This window comes from Coregonus lavaretus (genome assembly GCF_964263955.1).
Source record: "Coregonus lavaretus genome assembly, chromosome: 8".
NCBI classification, from domain to species: domain Eukaryota; kingdom Metazoa; phylum Chordata; class Actinopteri; order Salmoniformes; family Salmonidae; genus Coregonus; species Coregonus lavaretus.
The window spans coordinates 29,285,124-29,307,138 of record NC_139995.1 but is presented as its reverse complement, the minus strand read 5'-3'; the positions used below and the strand labels follow the sequence as shown (position 1 = coordinate 29,307,138).

At 45.5% G+C, this 22,015-nt stretch overlaps 3 protein-coding genes across 5 annotated transcripts in view; 2 read left to right on the top strand and 1 right to left on the bottom strand.

The window, feature by feature from the left end:
* Positions 1-17,112, top strand: part of LOC311134232 (dual serine/threonine and tyrosine protein kinase) — a 31,357-nt gene extending 14,245 nt beyond the window's left edge. For 2 of the 3 annotated variants that reach the window (XM_084167848.1, XM_084167849.1), the window contains 10 exons: positions 6,179-6,417; positions 6,705-6,788; positions 6,951-7,127; positions 7,846-7,975; positions 8,222-8,378; positions 15,162-15,294; positions 15,420-15,533; positions 16,230-16,344; positions 16,445-16,579; positions 16,795-17,112. In XM_084167848.1, coding sequence (XP_084023974.1) covers positions 6,179-6,417; positions 6,705-6,788; positions 6,951-7,127; positions 7,846-7,975; positions 8,222-8,378; positions 15,162-15,294; positions 15,420-15,533; positions 16,230-16,344; positions 16,445-16,579; positions 16,795-16,979 — 1,469 coding nt within the window. In that variant the 3' untranslated portion in view covers positions 16,980-17,112. Of the gene's footprint in view, positions 1-6,178; positions 6,418-6,704; positions 6,789-6,950; positions 7,128-7,845; positions 7,976-8,221; positions 8,379-15,161; positions 15,295-15,419; positions 15,534-16,229; positions 16,345-16,444; positions 16,580-16,690 lie in introns of all 3 variants that reach the window. The other variant, XM_084167850.1, reaches the window with a different exon arrangement.
* A 739-nt stretch (positions 17,113-17,851) lies between these two features.
* On the top strand, positions 17,852-19,210 carry LOC311134231 (uncharacterized protein). Its single transcript, XM_084167847.1, has 5 exons — positions 17,852-18,072; positions 18,216-18,354; positions 18,470-18,503; positions 18,598-18,755; positions 18,910-19,210. Exons 1-5 carry the CDS (start codon positions 18,026-18,028, stop codon positions 19,123-19,125), a joined length of 594 nt encoding a protein of 197 aa, XP_084023973.1. The 5' UTR covers positions 17,852-18,025; the 3' UTR covers positions 19,126-19,210.
* Positions 19,211-21,872: 2,662 nt separating this feature from the next.
* LOC311133671 (cadherin EGF LAG seven-pass G-type receptor 2-like) overlaps positions 21,873-22,015 on the bottom strand; it is a gene marked incomplete at both ends in the record, with an annotated part of 91,818 nt that continues 91,675 nt past the window's right edge. The window contains one exon of the mRNA XM_084167204.1: positions 21,873-21,930. Within this exon, the coding sequence (XP_084023330.1) occupies positions 21,873-21,930 (58 nt within the window). The remainder of the gene's footprint in view (positions 21,931-22,015) is intronic.

Sequence of the window (22,015 nt, the reverse complement as noted above, 5' to 3'; positions counted from 1 at the left end):
AGTACTACTGACCCTAAGCTGACCCTCAGTTGTTGATTAATGACACTGAGTTGACAAGACACAACCTTGAGGTGACCTGTGTTGTAGCTCAGTAAAAATACCTTAATAGTTAATGTGGGAGATACAGCCGACACAATAAGGAGATACAGCCGACACAATAAGGAGATACAGCCAAAGACACAATAAGGAGATACAGCCAAAGACACAATAAGGAGATACAGCCAAAGACACAATAAGGAGATACAGCCAAAGACACAATAAGGAGATACAGCCAAAGACACAATAAGGAGATACAGCCAAAGACACAATAAGGAGATACAGCCAAAGACACAATAAGGAGATACAGCCAAAGACACAATAAGGAGATACAGCCAAAGACACAATAAGGAGATACAGCCGACACAATAAGGAGATACAGCCAAAGACACAATAAGGAGATACAGCCAAAGACACAATAAGGAGATACAGCCGACACAATAAGGAGATACAGCCAAAGACACAATAAGGAGATACAGCCAAAGACACAATAAGGAGATACAGCCAAAGACACAATTAGTTGAAAAATGCGTCCTCATCAAAGTGTTGACCTGGTATGAACAGTGTCCAAGTTATTTGCTGTTGCAGCAGCACATGCTTCATATTATGGCACAATCAGAAAAACTAAATTGTCTTTATTTAATTTTCACAATGTTATACTTTGACAGTGTCAGTTCAACCTGCAAGCCAGGACAGTTGCGACACTGTCACTCTCACATTTTTGGACGTGAGCCAGATTTGGAATTTTTATTTTATTTTTATTTCACCTTTATTTAACCAGGTAAGCCAGTTGAGAACAAGTTCTCATTTACAACTGCGACCTGGCCAAGATAAAGCAAAGCAGTGCGATAAAAACAACAACACAGAGTTACATATGGGGTAAAACAAAACAAAGTAAAAAATACAACAGAAATAAATATATATACAGTGTGTGCAAATGTAGCAAGTTATGGAGGTAAGGCAATAAATAGGCTATAGTGCAAAATCATTACAATTAGTATTAACACTGGAATGATAGATGTGCAAGAGATGATGTGCAAATAGAGATACTGGGGTACAAATGAGCAAAATAAATAACAATATAGGGATGAGGTAGTTGGGCGGGCTAATTTCAGATGGGCTGTGTACAGGTGCAGTGATCGGTAAGGTGCTCTGACAACTGATGCTTAAAGTTAGTGAGGGAGATAAGTGTCTCCAGCTTCAGAGATTTTTGCAATTTGTTCCAGTCATTGGCAGCAGAGAACTGGAAGGAATGGCGGCCAAAGGAGGTGTTGGCTTTGGGGATGACCAGTGAGATATACCTGCTGGAGCGCATACTACGGGTGGGTGTTGCTATGGTGACCAATGAGCTAAGATAAGGCGGGGATTTGCCTAGCAGTGATTTATAGATGGCCTGGAGCCAGTGGGTTTGGCGACGAATATGTAGTGAGGACCAGCCAACAAGAGCGTACAGGTCACAGTGGTGGGTAGTATATGGGGCTTTGGAGACAAAACGGATGGCACTGTGATAGACTACATCCAATTTGCTGAGTAGAGTGTTGGAGGCTATTTTGTAAATGACATCGCCGAAGTCAAGGATCGGTAGGATAGTCAGTTTTACGAGGGCATGTTTGGCAGCATGAGTGAAGGAAGCTTTGTTGCGAAATAGGAAACCGATTCTAGATTTAACTTTGGATTGGAGATTCTTAATGTGAGTCTGGAAGGAGAGTTTACAGTCTAACCAGACACCTAGGTATTTGTAGTTGTCCACATACTCTAGGTCAGACCCGTCGAGAGTAGTGATTCTAGTCGGGTGGGCGGGTGCAAGCAGCGTTCGGTTGAAGAGCATGCATTTAGTTTTACTAGTGTTTAAGAGCAGTTGGAGGCTACTGAAGGAGTGTTGTATGGCATTGAAGCTCGTTTGGAGGTTTGTTAACACAGTGTCCAATGAAGGGCCAGATGTATACAAAATAGTGTCGTCTGCGTAGAGGTGGATCTGAGAGTCACCAGCAGCAAGAGCGACGTCATTGATATACACAGAGAAAAGAGTCGGCCCAAGAATTGAACCCTGTGGCACCCCCATAGAGACTGCCATAGGTCCAGACAACAGGCCCTCCGATTTGACACATTGAACTCTATCAGAGAAGTAGTTGGTGAACCAGGCGAGGCAGTCATTTGAGAAACCAAGGCTATTTAGTCTGCCAATAAGAATGCGGTGGTTGACAGAGTCGAAAGCCTTGGCCAGGTCAATGAAAACGGCTGCACAGTACTGTCTATTATCGATCGCGGTTATAATATCGTTTAGGACCTTGAGCGTGGCTGAAGTGCACCCATGACCAGCTCGGAAACCGGATTGCATAGCGGAGAAGGTACGGTGGGATTCGAAATGGTCGGTGATCTGTTTGTTAACTTGGCTTTCAAAAACTTTTGAAGGGCAGGATGGATATGGGACTGTAACAGTTTCGATCTAGAGTGTCACCCCCTTTGAAGAGGGGGATGACCGCGGCAGCTTTCCAATCTCTGGGGATCTCAGACGTTACGAAAGAGAGGTTGAACAGGCTAGTAATAGGGGTTGCGACAATTTCGGCGGCTAGTTTTAGAAAGAAAGGGTCCAGATTGTCTAGCCCAGATGATTTGTAGGGGTCCAGATTTTGCAGCTCTTTCAGAACATCAGCTGTCTGGATTTGTGTGAAGGAGAAGTGGGGGGGGCATGGGCAAGTTGCAGCGGAGGGTGCAGAGCTGGTGGCCGGGGTAGTGGTAGCCAGGTGGAAAGCATGGCCAGCCGTAGCAAAATGCTTGTTGAAATTCTCGATTATTGTAGATTTATCGGTGGTGATAGTGTTTCCTAGCCTCAGTGCAGTGGGCAGCTGGGAGGAAGTGCTCTTATTTTCCATGGACTTTACAGTGTCCCAAAACTTTTTGGAGTTAGTGCTACAGGATGCAAATTTCTGTTTGAAAAAGTTAGCCTTTGCTTTCCTAACTGCTTGTGTATATTGGTTCCTAACTTCCCTGAAAAGTTGCATATCGTGGGGGCTATTTGATGCTAATGCAGTACGCCACAGGATGTTTTTGTGCTGGTAAAGGGCAGTCAAGTCTGAGGAGAACCAGGGGCTATATCTGTTCTTAGTTCTGTATTTTTTGAATGGGGCATGTTTATTTAAGATTGAGAGGAAATTACTTTTAAAGAACAACCAGGCATCCTCTACTGACGGAATGAGATCTATATCCATCCAGGATACCTGGGCCAGGTCAATTAGGAAGGCCTGCTCGCTGAAGTGTTTTTGGGAGCGTTTGACAGTGATGAGGGGTGGTCGTTTGACCGCGGACCCGTTACGGACGCAGGCAATAAGGCAGTGATCGCTGAGATCCTGGTTGAAGACAGCGGAGGTGTATTTAGAGGGTAAGTTAGTCAGGATGATATCTATGAGGGTACCCATGTTTACGGATTTAGGGTTGTACCTGGTAGGTTCGTTGATAATTTGTGTGAGATTGAGGGCATCTAGTTTAGATTGTAGGATGGCCGGGGTGTTAAGCATATCCCAATTTAGGTAACCAAGCAGTACGAACTCTGAGGATAGATGGGGGGCAATCAATTCACATATGGTGTCCAGGGCACAGCTGGGGGCTGAGGGGGGTCTGTAGCAAGCGGCAACAGTGAGATTTATTTCTGGAAAGGTGGATTTTTAGAAGTAGAAGCTCAAACTGTTTGGGCACAGACCTGGATAGTATGATAGAGCTCTGCAGGCTATCTCTACAGTAGATTGCAACTCCACCCCCTTTGGCAGTTCTATCTAGACGGAAAATGTTATAGTTGGGGATGGAAATTTCAGAATTTTTGGTGGCCTTCCTAAGCCAGGATTCAGACACTGCTAGAACATCAGGGTTGGCGGAGTGTGCTAACGCAGTGAATAACTCAAACTTAGGAAGGAGGCTTCTGATATTTACGTGCAGAAAACCAAGGCTTTTACGGTTACAGAAGTCAACAAATGATAGCTCCTGGGGAGTAGGAGTGATACTGGGGGCTGCAGGGCCTGGGTTAGCCTCTACATCACCAGAGGAACAGAGGAGGACTAGAATAAGGATACGACTAAAGGCTTTAAGAACTGGTCTTCTAGTGCGTTGGGTACATAGAATAAAGGGGGCAGTTCTCCGGGCGTTGTAGAAAAGATTCAGGGCATTATGTACAGAAAATGATATGGAAGGATATGAGTACAGTTGAGGTAAACCTAAGCGTTGGGTAACAATGAAAGAGATAGCATCACTGGAGGCACCGATTGAGCCGGTCTCGGCGTGTATGGGGGGTGGAACAAAGGAACTATTTGAGGCAGTTTGAGAGGGACTAGGGGTTCTACAGTGAAATTGTATAATAAGAACTAACCCAAACAGCAATAGGCAAGGCATATTGACAAGGGAGAGAGGCATAAAGCAATCACAGGTGTTATTAGAGAGAGCTAAGACAACAACTGGTAATAGCGATAAAGTTTGGGCTGAGGCTAAACAGAATAAACAGGACAGGGTACCGTGTAAAGGAACAGTCCAGCAGGCATCAGCTGTGCAGCTGAGTGATCATAAGGTCCAGTGAACAGCAATATGTGAGTCCGAGAGCAGTTCAAATTGGTGCTTCAGCACAGCTAGCAGGGAGCACAGTTGTAGTTTGCGTGTGCTAGCGGGCCGGGGCTAGCAGATGGATCTTCGTGGTCGTCGCAACGGGAAGCCTGTTGAAACCACATCAGACGATTTCGTCGGCAAACCAGTCGTGTTGGATCGGCGGGGCTCAGTGTCAACACTAGGAGGTCCCGTCCGGTTGACAGAGAGGTAGATAGCCGGGAGATGGGCCTGAGGCTAGCTCAAGGCTAACTGGTGCTTGCTATAGGGCAATGGTAATTAGCCAACAACAGGTTGCAGCTAGCTAGCTGGTTGCGATGATCCGGCGCTAGGGTCCAGTGATTCCGGCAGAAAGTCCGATAAGCTCTGGGTCGATAGCACGCTGTGAATTGTCCAGGCTAGAGCTAGAGCTGGCTGGTGGATAGTGTAGGCCACAGACAATGGTGAAGATGCTAACGGTGACTAATAGCAAGTAGCCATTCAGTTGCAGCTACACTAGTTTCAGCTTAAGGTTCTTGATGAAAGTTATAAAGAAATAATAGAATCCTTTCCACGTTGGGTGAGGCGGGTTGCAGGAAAGTATATTTAGTTAAAGAATGAAAAGTAAAAATTGAGAAATATATACAAAATAGACCCAAAAAACAAGAAACGGGATATTTACACTAGGACAATTAATAAAACCGCGACCGCACTGCTACGCCATCTTGGATCATATGATAGAGATAACCTTGTTGTTCTCAATTGTCGACTACGCTGAAAAACAAAAAAACTAATAATTTGCAATGGACAAAACAATGCATCACATTCACAAGTATTATGTCACACAACATATTTTCGGAGGACTGTTCTATGTAAAAGGTGTCTGACTACATGAACACCTCTGGAGAGTGAACAGGAGTGAGTGTGATCTGGCAGAGGAAGCCCAGTCTCAAAGGGAAGGGGATGTCCTCAGCTCATTATGTCATTATGCTGCTCCATTACAGAAGATGTCCAACTCGTGGCTCCCTCCCAGAGTAGAGCCCATTCAGCCCGTCGTCATGGCAGCCACTCCTATTTAGAGTTGAGAGACCAGAGAGAGAGAAACCAGCGAGAGAGAGAGAGACCAGAGAGAGAGAGACCAGAGAGAGTGAGAGGCACACAGACCAGACAGTGACTGGCTGGATTCATAAGACACAACACTCCAGTGTTCAGTCTCAGTGCCATTCAGTTAGCAACAGCAGCAGGTGTCAATATGATACTATGCCAAAAGCTCATCAAATGTTGCCAGAAAAATTTCATGAATACCACAAATTCCTCTTGACAGTTTACAAAAGACCATTTAGCCTACTTGTAAAATGTCCCAACTGTGAAATTTCACCACACTTTTGTTCCATTTGCAAATGGCTCAAGAGTTCAAGGGACAGCCCTGTTCTAGCCGTGCAATCAACATAACCACACTATAACACAATAGCATGAACTCAGTCACCGCATGAGGGTTGCATGGTAGTGGCGTGTAACCAACCTACATTATCTTTCACTCACGCTTTCATTCACATTATCTCTCTTTCTGACCTCACAGACCTCATAGTGGCGACCAACGGAGAGCCTGTTACCTCGAAGGACATCAAGTCTTGCATCCACCAGATCCAGGAGCTGATAGTGGTGAGGTTGAACCAGGCGGTGGCCAACAAGCTGATCAGCTCTGTGGACTACCTGAGGGAGAGCTTCGTAGGAACCCTGGAGCGCTGTCTAAACAGCCTGGAGAAGTCCAACATGGAGTCATCTGTCCACAATGTCACCTCCAACCACCTCAAACAGGTGTGTGATTGTACAGTATACTGTATGTCAACCATGTCAAATGAAGCTTGTTTTGTTCAGAAGTGCCTTTTCTGTTTCTCTGTACTACATTATGTTGACCATATCATTGATAAGATGTCCAAATACCATTAGATATCTGAGATTAATTCAATAGAAGGATTCCTCAAAAGTCAATAGAAAAGACAGGATAAAAGACAATGACCTTTTTTCCTATGAGACAGTTGGTCTAAGTTAAATGATAACATCTTGTTCTGTTTTCTCTCCATCTCACTTCCTCTCCTGGTCAGATCCTTAACGCTGCCTATCACGTGGAGGTGACCTTCCATTCAGGATCATCTGTTACGAGACTCGTCTGGGAGCAGATCAAACAGGTAACCATTCCCAGTCAAGCCTCAGGAATCTACTTCAATTGTAGGGCTTTGCAATAACAACAAATGTTGATTTGATTTTAACCTTGATTTATTTCTGGTGTACTCTATCTCTTTCTCTCTCTCTGTCTCTCTCTCCTTCTCTTTCTCTCCTCCCCTATGTAGATCATTCAGAGGATAACGTTTGTGAACCCTCCTGCCATCACTACAGAGTGGAAGAGGAAGGTGGCCCAGGATGCCATAGAAAGCCTGAGTGCTGCCAAGCTGGCTAAGAGTATCTGTTCCCAGTTCAGAACACGACTCAACAGCTCCCACGACGCATTCGCTGCCTCCCTGCGACAGGTACACCAACTAACTCTCAACCACATTCCCAACCCGGCTTCAGCTAATCTTTTTGTCTCAAACAAACTTTTTTATGCACCTTCACGCTCTCCATAAGGTGCCCTCTTCTCTATTGCACTCTTCATCCAATCAGGTTTGGTCTTCGCTACTTTTTACTTTCTGTTTGAAAAGACGTTATAATTACCTTCTTTCAACCATTCTCTGGTTGTAATGATGATGTAATTTCAACCAGTTTTGCCAGGTTCTCTCTTCACGCTAGCTCTTGGGACTTTAAAACCTTGCAATGTGTCACTTCAGCAACTCTCCAGTTACAAATTTAGTGTTGTAAGGAGTCTGATTTTCTGCTTGATTTTCTTTTACCTTTGATGTCAATGGTCAAATTGCTGTGATGGTTGTCCCCACATGACTGACAATGTGATTCCCATCATTGATAAAGACCCTTGTTAAGTATCACAGTGATTTCAACAAAGCCCAGTTTGAACTAGGACGCCATATTAGAGATTAAAACACAATATATTGAAAACATGGATTATTTGGCCTGTGTTTGCCGGAATGATTTATGATTTATCTGATATCTAGGCCTAGATTGTTTTTCTGTTTGCAGTTTGCAATTGTTTTTTTTATGATGATCTTATCTTATGGGTTTACAAGTAGCTGGAGTGTCGTTAACGTTTGTTGGGTTAATTTCAACCAATGATGTGTGTGTGTGTGTGTGTAGCTGGAGGAGGGCCACACGGGGCGGTTGGAGCGTACTGAGGACCTGTGGCTGCGTGTGAGGAAGGACCACGCCCCGCGGCTGGCACGCCTGTCTCTGGAGAGCCGCTCCCTCCGAGACGTGCTACTGCATGGTGAGACACACAGACTAGCTGCTCTATCCACTGGGCCCTGGGCTCTATCACCAACAGTAAACACTGCCTGGGTGCCACGCTCTCACAGGCTAAAAAGGCCCAGAACCTGTATTTATGACCGACAACAAAATCAACAACACAATATTCTTCCAACTTTGTCATGAAGTTGACCAGTAGTTGACATTGATGTCACTGGAGATGTTGGTTTTGTGAAAATGAATTGACATGTTTCTCTCTTCCTGGCAGGCAAGCCCAAGCTTGGGCGAGAGCTGGGGCGGGGTCAGTATGGAGTGGTCTATCTGTGTGACAGCTGGGGGGGACGCTACCCCTGCGCTCTGAAGTCAGTTGTACCGCCCGACGACAAGCACTGGAACGACCTCGCCCTGGAGTTTCACTACACCAGGTGAGCTGGCCCAGCCAGTGGAGAGGAAAGGGTTACGACAAGCTGCTGCTATCCTATATGGCCACACCTGTGCCATGGATCTCAGCCATACCCTTTCAGTTTGGAGTTTTAACCATTGCTGAATGTACTATAATTTCAATAAAGCATGCCTTTAAACTGACACCTAAGGTAGTAATAGAAAGTCAACTGAGTGAACTTATTTTGCAGTATAAAAATTGGTCCATACTCAAGTGAAAAGTAGTCCTCCAATAAAAAAGAATGGTGACTAATTTGTCATTAACAAAACTCTTCTTTATTGGTGGTGACAGCTCTTTGTATAACGCATGTACTGGTAAAACCACCACACCCTCTAGGATAACGAAAAAAACATATATTCTGCTTGCCGGAGCACATGTTTTTCTCTCTAGGGCAATGAAATGGCATCTGGTGCTGCGTGCATTTAGTGTACATCTCAGCATGTTCATTTCATATAACTGCAGCCTTTCACTGTGTAATTTCACGGTTCACCTGCTATAAAAGCTCACTAATGCAGTTCATGGAGAAGTAACCACTCATGTCTGTGGCCAGATGCCAGTGTTGGAACTGTGATGCCTCTGTCCCGTTGTGACTGATAGAAGAATTGAATACACCATGCAGCTGTAAAGGAAAAGTTGTGGTACTGTATTTGCGGGCCAGACTCCACAAGGGGGCAAAAGGGGGCTTAGCCCCCTCAGTTGAAACTTGTGCCCACTCAGTTTTAGTTTTATGTCTCTATATAAAAATAGAAAAAAAGTTTAAATGATTGAGTGACAGGTTGGCGCATAATCTGTATCTCCGCTGCGCTGTGTCAGCACAATGGACAGAGTTCACCGAGGTGTGTGTAGGGGGCTATGGAAAGCCACTGGGGTGGTTATGTATGATTTCTTTGTGTTTCTCTAAAAAGTGGGAAGAAACTCTTCTCATCTGTGGTAGGCTAAGTAAATAATGTGATACGTCTCCTACTTGTTATATTAGATTTAGATTTATAAGGGCGGGCCAAGTTTCCCATTGAAGCTGGTTCACTTTACTCTGCCTCACGCCCCACCACTAGAGTTTAGTTAGCTTCTTAGCTAGCGTTAGTGTTATTAGAATTAGCCTATTTAGCTAGCTCAAACCAGCTAATCTGCCACTGCCACGATGGATATCAGAAATAGGCTTCGCCAAAGTACCCAAACAAAGCCAAACGGAGGAGAGCGATGAGCAGCAGCATTAAACCACCGAGGCCGCCGCCAAGCACAGCAGTGATGGTGCTGCCGAGCTCCGGCTTGCTCCTTGTGCAGAACCTACCCACCTTCCACAAGTGCCGCCAGGATAATGGCTCCACAGCCCTCTCCACCTCCGACTGTTCCTGACGATCTTGGAACAGAGGAGCCAGCCCAGGTTAGCCTAGAATCCTACCCTAGCCGCAGCTTTTCTGCCCCAAAACATTCATTTTAATAGCAACTGGTTTATAGGAAGAGAGTGTCTGGAATACTCGGTTACTGCAGAATTCAATATAATTCCAATGCAAAAACCCAAATGACACCCCTGGGTATAGCTACATATCGGAAGTTACAAATGTAACTATGGTTCTACGAATACCTGGAAGACCGTCAGTACGGTTGAAAGTATGGATTATAGCTCTATCGCGCTCCGCGCAGGTCGAGTAATAAATAACAACAAAGTCACACCGGTTATGTGACAGCGTGGGAGGACGTGCCCCTGCGGTTCATATAAAACCGTACGTCAGACCACGCACTGTCTCAGAGAATCTTCTCGCCCAAAAGATTCAGAGTGACAGGAAAGTACTGACAGTCTTCCAGGTATTCGTAGAACCATAGTTACATTCGTAACTTCCGTTCTACTTCATACCTTTCAGACAGTCAGTACGGTTGACAGTATGGATGACTCATACCAACAAGGTCACGAGGAATAGCACTACTAACCTCTGATTAATGCACCAGTGCCACTGGAAGAATGGCAGAGCCCATGGTGTGGCAGGATTTGACGTTGACCTTGTAAAATCTTGAGAACGTACAGGGTGACGACCAGGTAGCAGCTGCGCATATCTCATTCAGGGGGAAGCCTCTCAGCGCAGCCCAGGATGTGGCGACACTTCTGGTCGAGAGGCATATCACACCTTCTGGGACAGGGAGCCCTACTCCCTTATAGGCCTGAGTGATGACATCCACAACCCAGTGTGAAAGCCTCTGCTTGGACAATGCAAGTCCTTTTGACTTCCCACTGAAGCACAGAAACAGCTGGTCTGACTTCCTGTAGTGCTCCGAGGCTTGCATATAGCGTTTGAGGGAACGGACTGGACACAGGAGATTTGCTCACTCCTCCTCCGCATTCTGGAAAGGAGGGGGACAGTAGGCCGCCAGTTCGATGGCTTGATTGATGTGAAGGGGTGATAAACCCTTAGGCAAAAAGGCTGGATTGGGCCATAAGGTCACGCCTAGGTTGTCTGCCTTCCATTGTGGGCAGACAGGGCTCATAGAGAGCGCGTGGAGCTTACTCACACGTTTCGCTGATGAAATAGCTAAGAGGAAAGCCGTTTTCAGAGAGAACCATTTTATGTCTGGCTCCTCCGTATGCTCGAAAGGATGTTTTGTCCGGTAATAGCAGGATCGCAGCCGATCAGTAGAGGGTCGGGCTCTTCAGAGGCCACACCCATAGCTGTAGTTGGTCTGGGCTGGTATGCCATATCCTGCATTCCAACTGTGAAAGCAGGTCCTGTCTGTGAATGAGCTGCCATGGCTCTCCCTCCAGATGACTGAGGAGGGTTGGAAACAAGGGTCTCCCTTCTAGGGGCTACAAGCATACAGTACTCTCCTCGTACAGACCTGTGTTGCCACCCTGCTCCCCAGCCTGTTAGCGAAGCGTCGGTCGTCACTACCTCCCGCTTTGCCGGAATTGATCCAAGAGGGACACCTGTAGTCAGGTAGGCTCTCTACCTCCACGGCCGCAGAGTAGCACACCCTTGTCATCCGTATTTTGGTGTTTCTGTCCCGCTTGGGGTCCAAGCAGGGGTTGTTGAACCACCCTTTTAGTGGCCTTAAAGACAGCAGGTCTAACGTTGTCACTGCGGAGGCCACCGCGAGAATGCACATCAGTTGTTGGAACGTTCGTACCTTCACCAATGCATTCAACTGAAATTGTTGCAGAAGAAGAATGCTGTCCACACGCTGAGGTGTTATACATGCCCTCATAGTGCGGGAGTTCAGAGCCATGGAATAAAGGTGACCTTTTGGCTTGGTGTGAAGTTGCTCTTTTGGTTGTTCATGGTAAGACCCAGTGCGGTGACGTGGTTCAGTGTCAGCGCTGTGCCCTCGGCCGCACACTCGCGAGAGGGCGCGTAGATGAGTCAGTCATCGAAGTACGGAAGGATCTTGATCCCTTGTAGGTAGAGGAAGCTCAGGGCTGCGCTCAATCATCTTGTGAAGACACGAGGAGCCATGGAGAGACCGAAGGGTAATACCACAAACTGGTATGCCTGGCCCTGGAAGGCGACACGCAGAAAATGGCTGTGTTCCGGTAACACAGGAATGTGAAAGTAAGCATCCTTTAAGTCCAGGGACGTGAACCATTCCCCTGCGGCTACGATCTGGAGAACGTCGACCGTCTGCAACATGTGAAAGTGGAGAACTTTTAGGAAAACATTGAACCTCTTGGGGGTTGGGGGAGTGGCTGCATCGCTGTCTGCGGCTGGCGAGCACCTGTGTTAGGCTGGTGGTAGGACCAAGGGCGTGTGTAGGGCTGGGCCGTGAGCGCGGCGAGGTTCACAGGTGTCAGGCCTCACTCTGCCACGACTGTGGTGCCTGGTTTCTGGGCTGTGGGTTCCACAGTGGTGTAGCCTGACTCTGTTTTCTACGTTCAATGGCCCGCTCAGCTGCGGGGCCGAAGAGCAGTCTGGGGACCACTGGGAGATTTCTCAGCGTCCGTCTGGAGTCATCGGGCTTGGGCAAGCCAGACCTGGCGACGAGTCACAACAAGGGTGGACATCAGTCTGCCTAACTCTCTGGTCATGAACGCTTGAAGAGATGCGTCATTCAGGTTGCAGAGGTCCAGGTCTGCGTGCTCCGGCTGGAGAATCCTGTTCTGTGCTAGCATGAGCACTGAGAAGGAATTCCCAATGCGGGCCATGCGGGCCGCTGTGTCGTAGGCCCGTGACAGTAGCTCATCTGTGGCCCTGCATTGAGGTCTGGGGCAGTGGGCGTCATCTTTCAGGGCTTCATCTGGGGAGAGCATTAGCTCTGCTATGCATTCATCCACCTTAGGCATATGGTCCAGCCCATGTTGTTTTGCGTCACACATGGCAGATAGCGTCCTGCTGTCCTTGCCGTGCTGGGCAAGGGCCCGCGGGTCAGCCCAGCATCTATGAAGCTCCGTAAGAAAAGCCGGTGAAGGTGGCACATTGAATGGTGTAGCTGCCGGGGCCTTCTTAAAGAATGGGTTAGCTGCAGGGGCTGAGGCTTGAGGGTCATCAAGCCTAGCTAAGGCCGCACGCAGGACCACGCGTAGTGAGGCAGAGCTTCCTTCTGACTCCGTGTGATCAGAGCCTTGGAATGACTCCTCTGCCCCATCTTTAGCGTTGAGACTGAATGGGTCCACAACACTGGTTGGCACTTCCTTCACCATGTTGGGTGTGTCATCATCCTGGTCACTAAAGTGCCGGTTGGATGTCCAAGTGGACAGCAGGTCATCAACCCGGCTATCTGGGGGGACGCAACAGAGTCCTCTGTTGCGTCCCCCATGCTGGAGGGTGTGCTAGAGGGCCTCGACTCAGATAAGGAATTGACCTTCCGAATTAGGCTCTTATTTTTGTACTTTTTTACCGGGGGGGCATCGGTTTCGTGGGCTTTCCCTCTTTTGGTGGCCCTGGGTGGGTCCTGGTGAACAACGCTGGACGCTGGTAAATTATCTGTGAAAACCAGGCCCTCAACTCTGGCTAGCCGCGCTTCTCTCACCTTCACAGGCAGGATGGCGCAGTTAACGCAGGGGTCAGAAAGGGCCTCACGCAGGTGGCCAATGTCTAGGCAGGCGGGGCACAGGTCATGACCATCTTCTACTAGTTCAGCTCCACAAGAGGAGCAGCCATGCATGCAATACACTGATTCATCAAATGAACTAATATAATAGTAACCGAAGACTGTATACAACAGCTACAATAATCTGTCGGGAGCTGTACAGCACCCGCAAAAATAAATAATTTTGGGTGAGCCTAGCTATGACCACAGGGCTGGAGCAGGAGAGGTAACATGTTTGAACGTAGGCTTATTTATGCGAAACATGCACAAATGGCCGTCGTTTGTTAAGGCAAGCTGACAACACACAGTGGCAGCTATGTGGAGTTGATAAGCTAGCTGACGACACACAGTGGCAGCTAGGTTGAGTTAGTAAACTAGCTAGCTAGCTTGTAGCATGCTAGTAATACCAGGGGAGAGGGATGCCTAGGGGAGGCAATCCGAATCTCACGTCATATAGCTGGCTAGGCTAACAATCTTCCTAGATGTGGTTATCTAGGGAAGTGACCCATTCGAGTTTTAAATAGTCGAAGGACGACTAGTGCCCAGTGGCCTCGATAACGAGCACAGCAGTGGAGGATATCTTGACAAGGTTAGCACCAGAGTAGTCAGCACAAGACAAGGAAGCCAGATATCCTCTGATAAAAGGGATAGGTAGGGGAGAGCTGTCACACAGCCTTGGAGGGCGAATTTCGTGCTCTGACTCACAGGTCACAGGCTGTTGGTGACAGACTGACAGTACACACAACTCATACAGAGTTTAGCTTACCCTACCGGGACCTGGGAAGATGCAATCCGAAAAACGGGAGCAGCGGAGCAGTCAACTTGCGTGATACAGCTAAGCTAACTTTGCGAGGGAAATGAGACAGTGGTCTGACGTACGGTTTTATATGAACCACAGGGGCACGTCCTCCCACGCTGTCACGACACCGCCGTGACTTTGTTGTCATTATTACTCGACCTGCGCGGAGCGCGATAGAGCTATAATCCATACTTTCAATCGTACTGACGGTCTGAAAGGTATGAAGTAGAACGGTATGTTTCATCGTAGAAATGGATACATTCTATTATGGTTTTCTTGGTAGTCTATTGGTTTTTGTGGTTGTAAATGTATGTATTGGAAATGTGTTTATGATAGGCTGGCATTTCTTAATTGATTACGTGGCTCAAATTTGATCAACAGAAGTGTATTGTGCCATATCACAACGTGCTGCTGCACTCACGGGCGCCATGATTTTCCAAGCGGGCCTATTTGTTTGGCAAGACCGCTGTGCATGGCTGCATCTCACTGTAGTAGTTGTGTCGGTATTCTAAGCTGGTATTCTAAGCCTGCATGAATAACTAAGCTATTTTGTTAAGACAGCTGTGTGTACGGCTGCATTCACATGGCTGTTTGTAGTAGGTGAATTACCCTATTTATCTTGTAGCCTATATTCATTACCAAAACGACCTCACTTTAGTGTGTAGGGCGCTGTCCATTGTGCTGATACAGTGCAACGGCAATAGGCTACAGATTTAGTGCCAACCTGTCACTTCAAAAGCACTCAATATAATTCCAAAGCAAGATCCCCCGCCCCCCCAAAAAACGATTTCAACTGCCCCCTTATCCTGGCACCGGGTCTGTATTTGTGTGCTAGTGAGCACTGTAAAAAGAATGGCAGAACCCATTTCTACTAACACAGAGGGTAGGATGTAGTAATATTAATATAAAAATGTAGGACCTTATTTCTCCTACCTTCTCTATTGTGTACGGGTACAGGTCCCTCCCTAAACACGAGCGCCTGGTGGACCTGCATGGCTCGGTGATTGACCACACATATGGCGGAGGCTCCAGCATCGCTGTGCTTCTCATCATGGAGAGGCTTCACAGAGATCTCTACACAGGCCTGAAGGTAACCACATATCTATTATATACCCTAATATAGTTCATCTTGCACATATGATGACATAAGTGATTCGCACACTGAGGTCTACCTTACCATCTCCCTCTCTCTCTCTCGCTCGCTCTCTCTATCAGGCTGGTTTATCAATGAAGGAGAGACTCCAGATTGCTCTGGACGTGGTGGAAGGCATTCGCTTCCTGCATGGTCAGGGGCTTCTGCACAGAGACATCAAACTAAAGAATGTGCTGGTGAGTGAGGGTTAAAGGTGCTTTCTCAAATCATGCTAAATGTAACACTAGCGTTGATCACTACATTATCAATTTATCAAATCAGTATAATTTCCATTGATTTTTATTTAGACATAGTTCTAATTTTGAGCTGATTTAGCTGTGGTCATCATGGCTCAGTGGAAACGCTCCAGCACCACACACACACCAATGAATTCCTCATTATTTCCATCATATTCATATTCCGCCTGTGCTGCTTGCTTGGTTATGTAAGAATAGCCCAGCCCTGCCTACACAGTATGACGTTTGGCTCATATCTCACTGTTCTGCTGTGTCCTCTGACTGACTCAATTATGTGTGAAAATGAGGGCAATGTTTAATGAGACATACTATGGAGGTCACAGGCTACTATACTACAATAAAGGGCTGTATTGTTAGGACAGAGTTATGGAAAATGATTTAACTTCCCTCATAAATTGAATGTTCTGGGGCATTGGATGTTCCGAGTGGAATGATAGATATGTACTGAACTTTTTGGAATTTAGGTTTGAGTTGAAAATTGGGGGAAAAATCACTTAACCCCTCTTTGTATAGAGGACTTAAGGGTATGCTTTTTTGACTGTGTGTATACCCTGAGAAACCAATATTTATGGTCCTGAAATTTCACATCTTGCCAGACGTGTTCCTAACCTGTGCTGTCGTTTGTCCCTCCCTCAGTTGGACAAACAGAACCGGGCCAAGATCACAGACCTGGGCTTCTGTAAGCCAGAGGCCATGATGTCCGGCAGCATCGTAGGAACCCCAATCCACATGGCCCCTGAGCTCTTCACAGGTCAGCTATCCTGCTACTCAGTCACAGTGCTGCATCATGGACCACCTCTTATTCTAGGCTCTTTGGTTTAACCCCAAGTCTCACCTCTCTCTTTCTTCAGGAAAGTATGATAATTCTGTGGATGTCTATGCCTTTGGAATCCTGTTCTGGTACCTCTGCACTGGCTCCGTCAAACTCCCAGAGTCCTTTGAGAAATGCTCCAGCAAGGACCAGTTGTGGAATAATGTTAAAAAAGGTGATGTACAATTCCAGCTCGAGCAAACCCACAGCTAAAATACTAATTCACACTGACGACTGAATATGATCAAAACCAAATAGCTTGTTGTAACATTTGTCTTTTATCCAGGATTTACAGTGTGTCTGTTTGTGGATGAGATGTGTTGTGTGTGTGTCTGTTGGCTGAATTGGACTAGAGAGCTGCCCGGGCCTCATTTGTGCCCATGTTTGCAGGCGCGCGCCCCGAACGGTTGGCCAACTTTGATGAGGAATGCTGGCAGCTGATGGAGGCCTGCTGGAACGGAGACCCTTCCCAGAGGCCCCTGCTCGGCATCGTAGAGCCCAGCCTGCAAAGCATCATGGTACGGCTCTGCAATTGTGGCTCAGATCAGAAGAGCAGCAGCCTGGACTCAAACTGACAAACTCTGAGAGGACCACAGTTGCAAAGGATTATGATCAAAAAATGTACTTTTTGTTGTATTTATGGAAAAAGGACAGTGTGTTTCTGGAAGGCCAAGAGAGGAGAAGACCAATAATAAAGATTGACAAAGACAGTGTTCCTCTTCCTTTACAGGAGTTATATATACACTATTTAAGCTGAAACAGGACAAACATTTATATGGATATGTGTTTGTGCCGTGTGTATTTGTATAGTATACAAACTCTAGCAGACACTATGCTTCCGTCTTAGCTGGCATGCTAATTGCTGCTTGGTCATAGGATTGTTACTAGATAAAACATTTTAAATGTAGTAATAAAAAAATAAACAAATGCAGTATTATATAGAAAAATATTAATTTTAGGTTGTATTTAAACTGGTTCAGAGTATTTCTGCATCTATGAAATTTCAATTTTTTTAATAAAATGATTTTGACAAAATAATAAATTGTTTCCCTTCACTCTTATATAGGGTTCTGTTTTCAGCATCTTCACAGCACCGGTCCTCAAGGCTTAGAGGATACTGCTATTTCCCTGATAATAAATCAATCTATATCATTGATAAGATGCCAGCAGGGTAACCTCCCCAGGCAAATTTTGACTGTCCACATTAATACAGTAGAGAAGATGGTAGTGATGCTGATGCTCTTTTATGTTTGCTATCTATATGCCTGTTACACATGTTTGACTTCTAAAATGTGGGATGGAAACGTAATGACATGAATCAACACCTGGAAGAAATTTAGGATGGTAGAATAATTTTATATTAAGATTCTGGAACTGAGGTATTCTGAAACATGTCATAGCTGACAACAGCATTTTTCAAGTGTTTTTGAACAGCAACAAGACTATCCTGGCCATTGTGTACCAAGTAAGTAAGACTTGATTGCGACCAGCTGAACGCGACAGCATTTGTTTAATCTATTATACGTAGTGTACATAATGAATATTTTGATTTGCATTGAATGTTTATTTTAAGTTATTGAAGACTACTGTATACTTCTGTGATCCAGACTTTTTAGGAGGGATGGAGAAGACAGAGACTGCTCACACTGCACAGCAGCCCACCTTGGAGTAAGTGTAGTCCATAAAAATACAATGGTGTAGTCTCACCTAGTCCATGATATGGTCACTACTATAGTGAATATAGTCTCAAACAATTATAAATAAAAGTGGAATACCAAAGCATGAGGAAAATGCTTGTGCTCTGGTCTCAGTGACTCACAGAGCGAGTTGGACGAGGAAGAGGATGATGGCTTTGTTGGGGGGACCGGAGAGCAGTCAGACAAGGGACAGAGTGGCGCGGAGTCAGAGGGTGTGGATGAAGAGGATGACGACGAAGATGAGAAAGAGGAGGTAACTTTGTTAGAAAGGACATTGTAATGTTTGGTCCAATCCAGACAACTGTACATTTGATATCAGAGATTTAATCACCTTCAGTTTAGGTATAAATGTGTCCCTCTCTCATTAGGCGGGACCTGCAGCCCAACCCAAGGAGAAGGATAGTGAGTATTATCACCAGTAACATATTTCTCTCTCTATTCTGAAGTACACTGATAAAGCACCAATGACGTAAGTAACCATTGTTGTGCTCTACAGAGGATTCCTTTTCCCGGAAGCGTTCTATCTGGGGTACCACCAAGTACATCAGCAAGTGGAAAATGGCCCATCGGAGAGGCTACCACATCAACTGCCTGACCGACGACCCATACCGCAAGGCCATGATCATGCAGCAAGAGCTGGACTGCAAAACCAGCGTAAGAGATCCTAACCCCAACCTTATTCCTTCAACTCTGCTCAATGGTAGAAAGGGTAATGCTGCTTGTGAGAGTTGCTGATGACGTTGATTAATTGTGCATATCTTAGATGTCCATTACCCTGAAAGCTGAATCATGCAACTCTCTTCTTCAGATTCCCCTCCCTATGGTGTGTATGATTGAGAAGGAGACCCTGCAGATTCTACAAAATATTGAGAATGGTAATCCCTGGTCAAAGTGTCTCTACACTTCAATTTATCTGAGCATGAAAACTCTAGAAAGTCCTCTCCTCTCCCTACATTCTCTGTGTTACTGTAGACTACAAGTACAAGTTGGGCGCCAGCCACCATCTGACGAAAGAGCTCCATGAGCGTATTGAGAGCCTGAAGTGCCAGGTATCCTCCAAGGTTAGGCACAGTGAGCCGGCCCCAGAGGTAGGAGTGCTGGCGACCCTGGTGGGGTGGTGCAGGGCACTATCTGCTATGCTGGGTTGGGGCAGTGGAGCCTCAGCTACTAAAGATGAAGAGAACGCTCTACCCCGCAAGGAGCGTCCCCTTGAAACAGACGAGACAACAGAATTATAGAACTAAAAGAATAAAGACTTGAATTTCAACTGGTTGAATATAAATAACAGACTAATCTGTGATTCTTTTTGAGGTTGTCACTTGTGTTTTGGTAGCAGTTCAGCACATTGGGCACCAGAGGGCTCTAATGACTGGACTGTACTAAAGCTCAGCATTCTACTACACACTGATACAAAATGCTTGGCCTACATGTTCACTTGACACACATTATGTTGCATTAAGATAGCCATGGAATGCTTTTAATAGGCTATGGAGGCCATTTCCCCTGAAGGAATAAAAAACAATAACACCACTGTATTAAAAGCACATCTGTCTGTTTTACTCATTGCATTTTGGAGAATTCCTTTACAAAGCTGTTTCTCATAGAAAAATACAAGTAATATCTAGTCTACCCTGTATCACTAAAGCTTTGACATCAGTAACCTACTACAGGTCTTGGTTTAAAGCAGTTGATTGCTTGGCGCTCCAATTATGAACTGTTCGTACCAACCAGATAAGGAAACAGAAATGTTTTGTTATTCAATCAAACAGAGATAGGGAGTATGAGAGTAGCATATATAGTGCTCTTCACAGTTGTCTCAAAGTGATTAATTAGGATCCTGATAATGTGGTAATGAATACACTGCAATATGAAAGTGAGGTTGCACTCTTTTGTAGGCCTGATATTCAATAACCCTTCAACAAATGTTTTACTAAAGCTTCACCTTGTATTTACTTTGATATCATAGTGTTGTAAAAAAAAGGAAAACATTTTAAAGAAACAATTGGCAATGCAGGAATGACCCTTACTTGACTTGCCACATATATTGTTGAGGTACTGTATCATGGAGAATGCTCTCAGATGTCAGTTCATTTCATTTTAGGGAGCACCAATGAAAACAGACAATCCTCTCAGGAACTGTAGTGTTATTCAATCTTCCAATAAAACATGATTCAGATGAAGACTGTGTGTTGGTGCTTGTGGAGTAATGTTAAATTAGTGATAAGACCTTTTAAGGCTGATAAAAACGTTATCTACAGTTTAAATCTACACATCAAAACACATAATATGCGAGAGAAATAACATGTTGTTTTCTTTTCTACACATCAATAAATTGCCTGAACTGCTTTTCAATAGTGGGAATATAGTGGTGTACAGTATATTTCAGGACTGACTGAGGTGTGTACAGTTTATGCAGTATGATTCAATTGAAGAATATGTTGCATGAAGAATTAGTGTGTCTTTTTACAGAAAACTCTGTACAGTAAAATTGGAATACATTTCAAAGAGTATTACAGCACAAGTTTGCAAGTATTTCAGTAAGTATTTTACAAAACAATGAGTCCTTCATACCTAATCTATAAAAATACAAAGTTGTTTAGTCGCTGATTCAAATGAAGGCATATATCCCTAGGACAAAAACATTTAAAAATGGGAGCATCTTCAGTGTCCATACAAAAATTTGCTCCCAACAATTTACAAAAGTCAAGATGTATCAAAAGTCCTTGTTATACAAATTCTTGACACGCACTCTTTTCCTCCAATGATGATGTAATAAAACAAAGGCGAAGTGGAGGAGAAAGGCAGGCATTCTTCCTCTATGTGGATGACAGCTGGCCAGTCACTGCTGCCTTGATTAAACATCCTTCACTAGTGAGAGAAACTGTTTACAGAGCGTCCATTACGGGGCATGGCAATACTGAGTGACCCCATGGCCTCTCACTGTCCACAACCCAGTTCTCCAGCCACACTTCCAACAGGAGTCCTTTCCTCCAGTGCAGAGCACAGTGTAGTGGTTGACCTCAGCTGGGTGGAGCTGTTCATCTCTCTGTCCATCTCTCCTGTTCAGTCTGGGGACATGTTGGACTGACTGCTCTTCCTGTCCACCAGCTCAGGCTGGCAGCGTCCTGAGACTGGAGTGGAGAAGAGTGAGTCCTCTCTACACTGCAGCAAAACTCAAACTGGCCTCAGCCCTCAGTAGAACAACTAAATCCTCTAACAAAACAACAACTGTACAGGCGACCCTTTCTGAGATTACAAACTAGATGAGGAAATTCCCTGAACATGTAAAATCTTACAGCTAAATGACCCAGCCAAAGGAGGACTTATTCATTGTTCCGTATCTCCGGAGTTTGAAACATAAAAACAACCACAATAAAAAAAAACAGAACATCTGCTCCAGTTGACTACCAGCACATCTGGTCGGGCAGTTTAAATGATTAAAAAAGTGCATCGCTTCAAGTATGTAAACAAACAATGAAATATATATTTTTTAAAGAGAAAGAGACTCATTTCATTAGTGCTCTCAAGCCTGGGCCAGTGCAGAGACTCCTGAGGTGTGGTTCTCTCTCTCTCACACACACACACACACACACACACACACACACACACACACACACACACACACACACACACACCCTCTGAAAAAATGAGGGGGAAGAGAGAGGGTACTCCATGGATCTCCAGGTGAGGACAGTCCAACGCTCTGCGTCTCCTCAGACATCAGCTCCTGTCACTTAGAGAAAAGTAGGCGTGGCGATGAGGGGCGAGGCTCTATGACCTGCAAAGACACACCCCTCCGTCAGCCTGCTCATATGTGTTGCGGTGGCTGCTGGGAAAACAGGGTGATGGGGGGGGGGGTGTCAGTGACAAACGTAACACAACACAGGGAAAACAGAAGGAACAGGGAGAAAAAA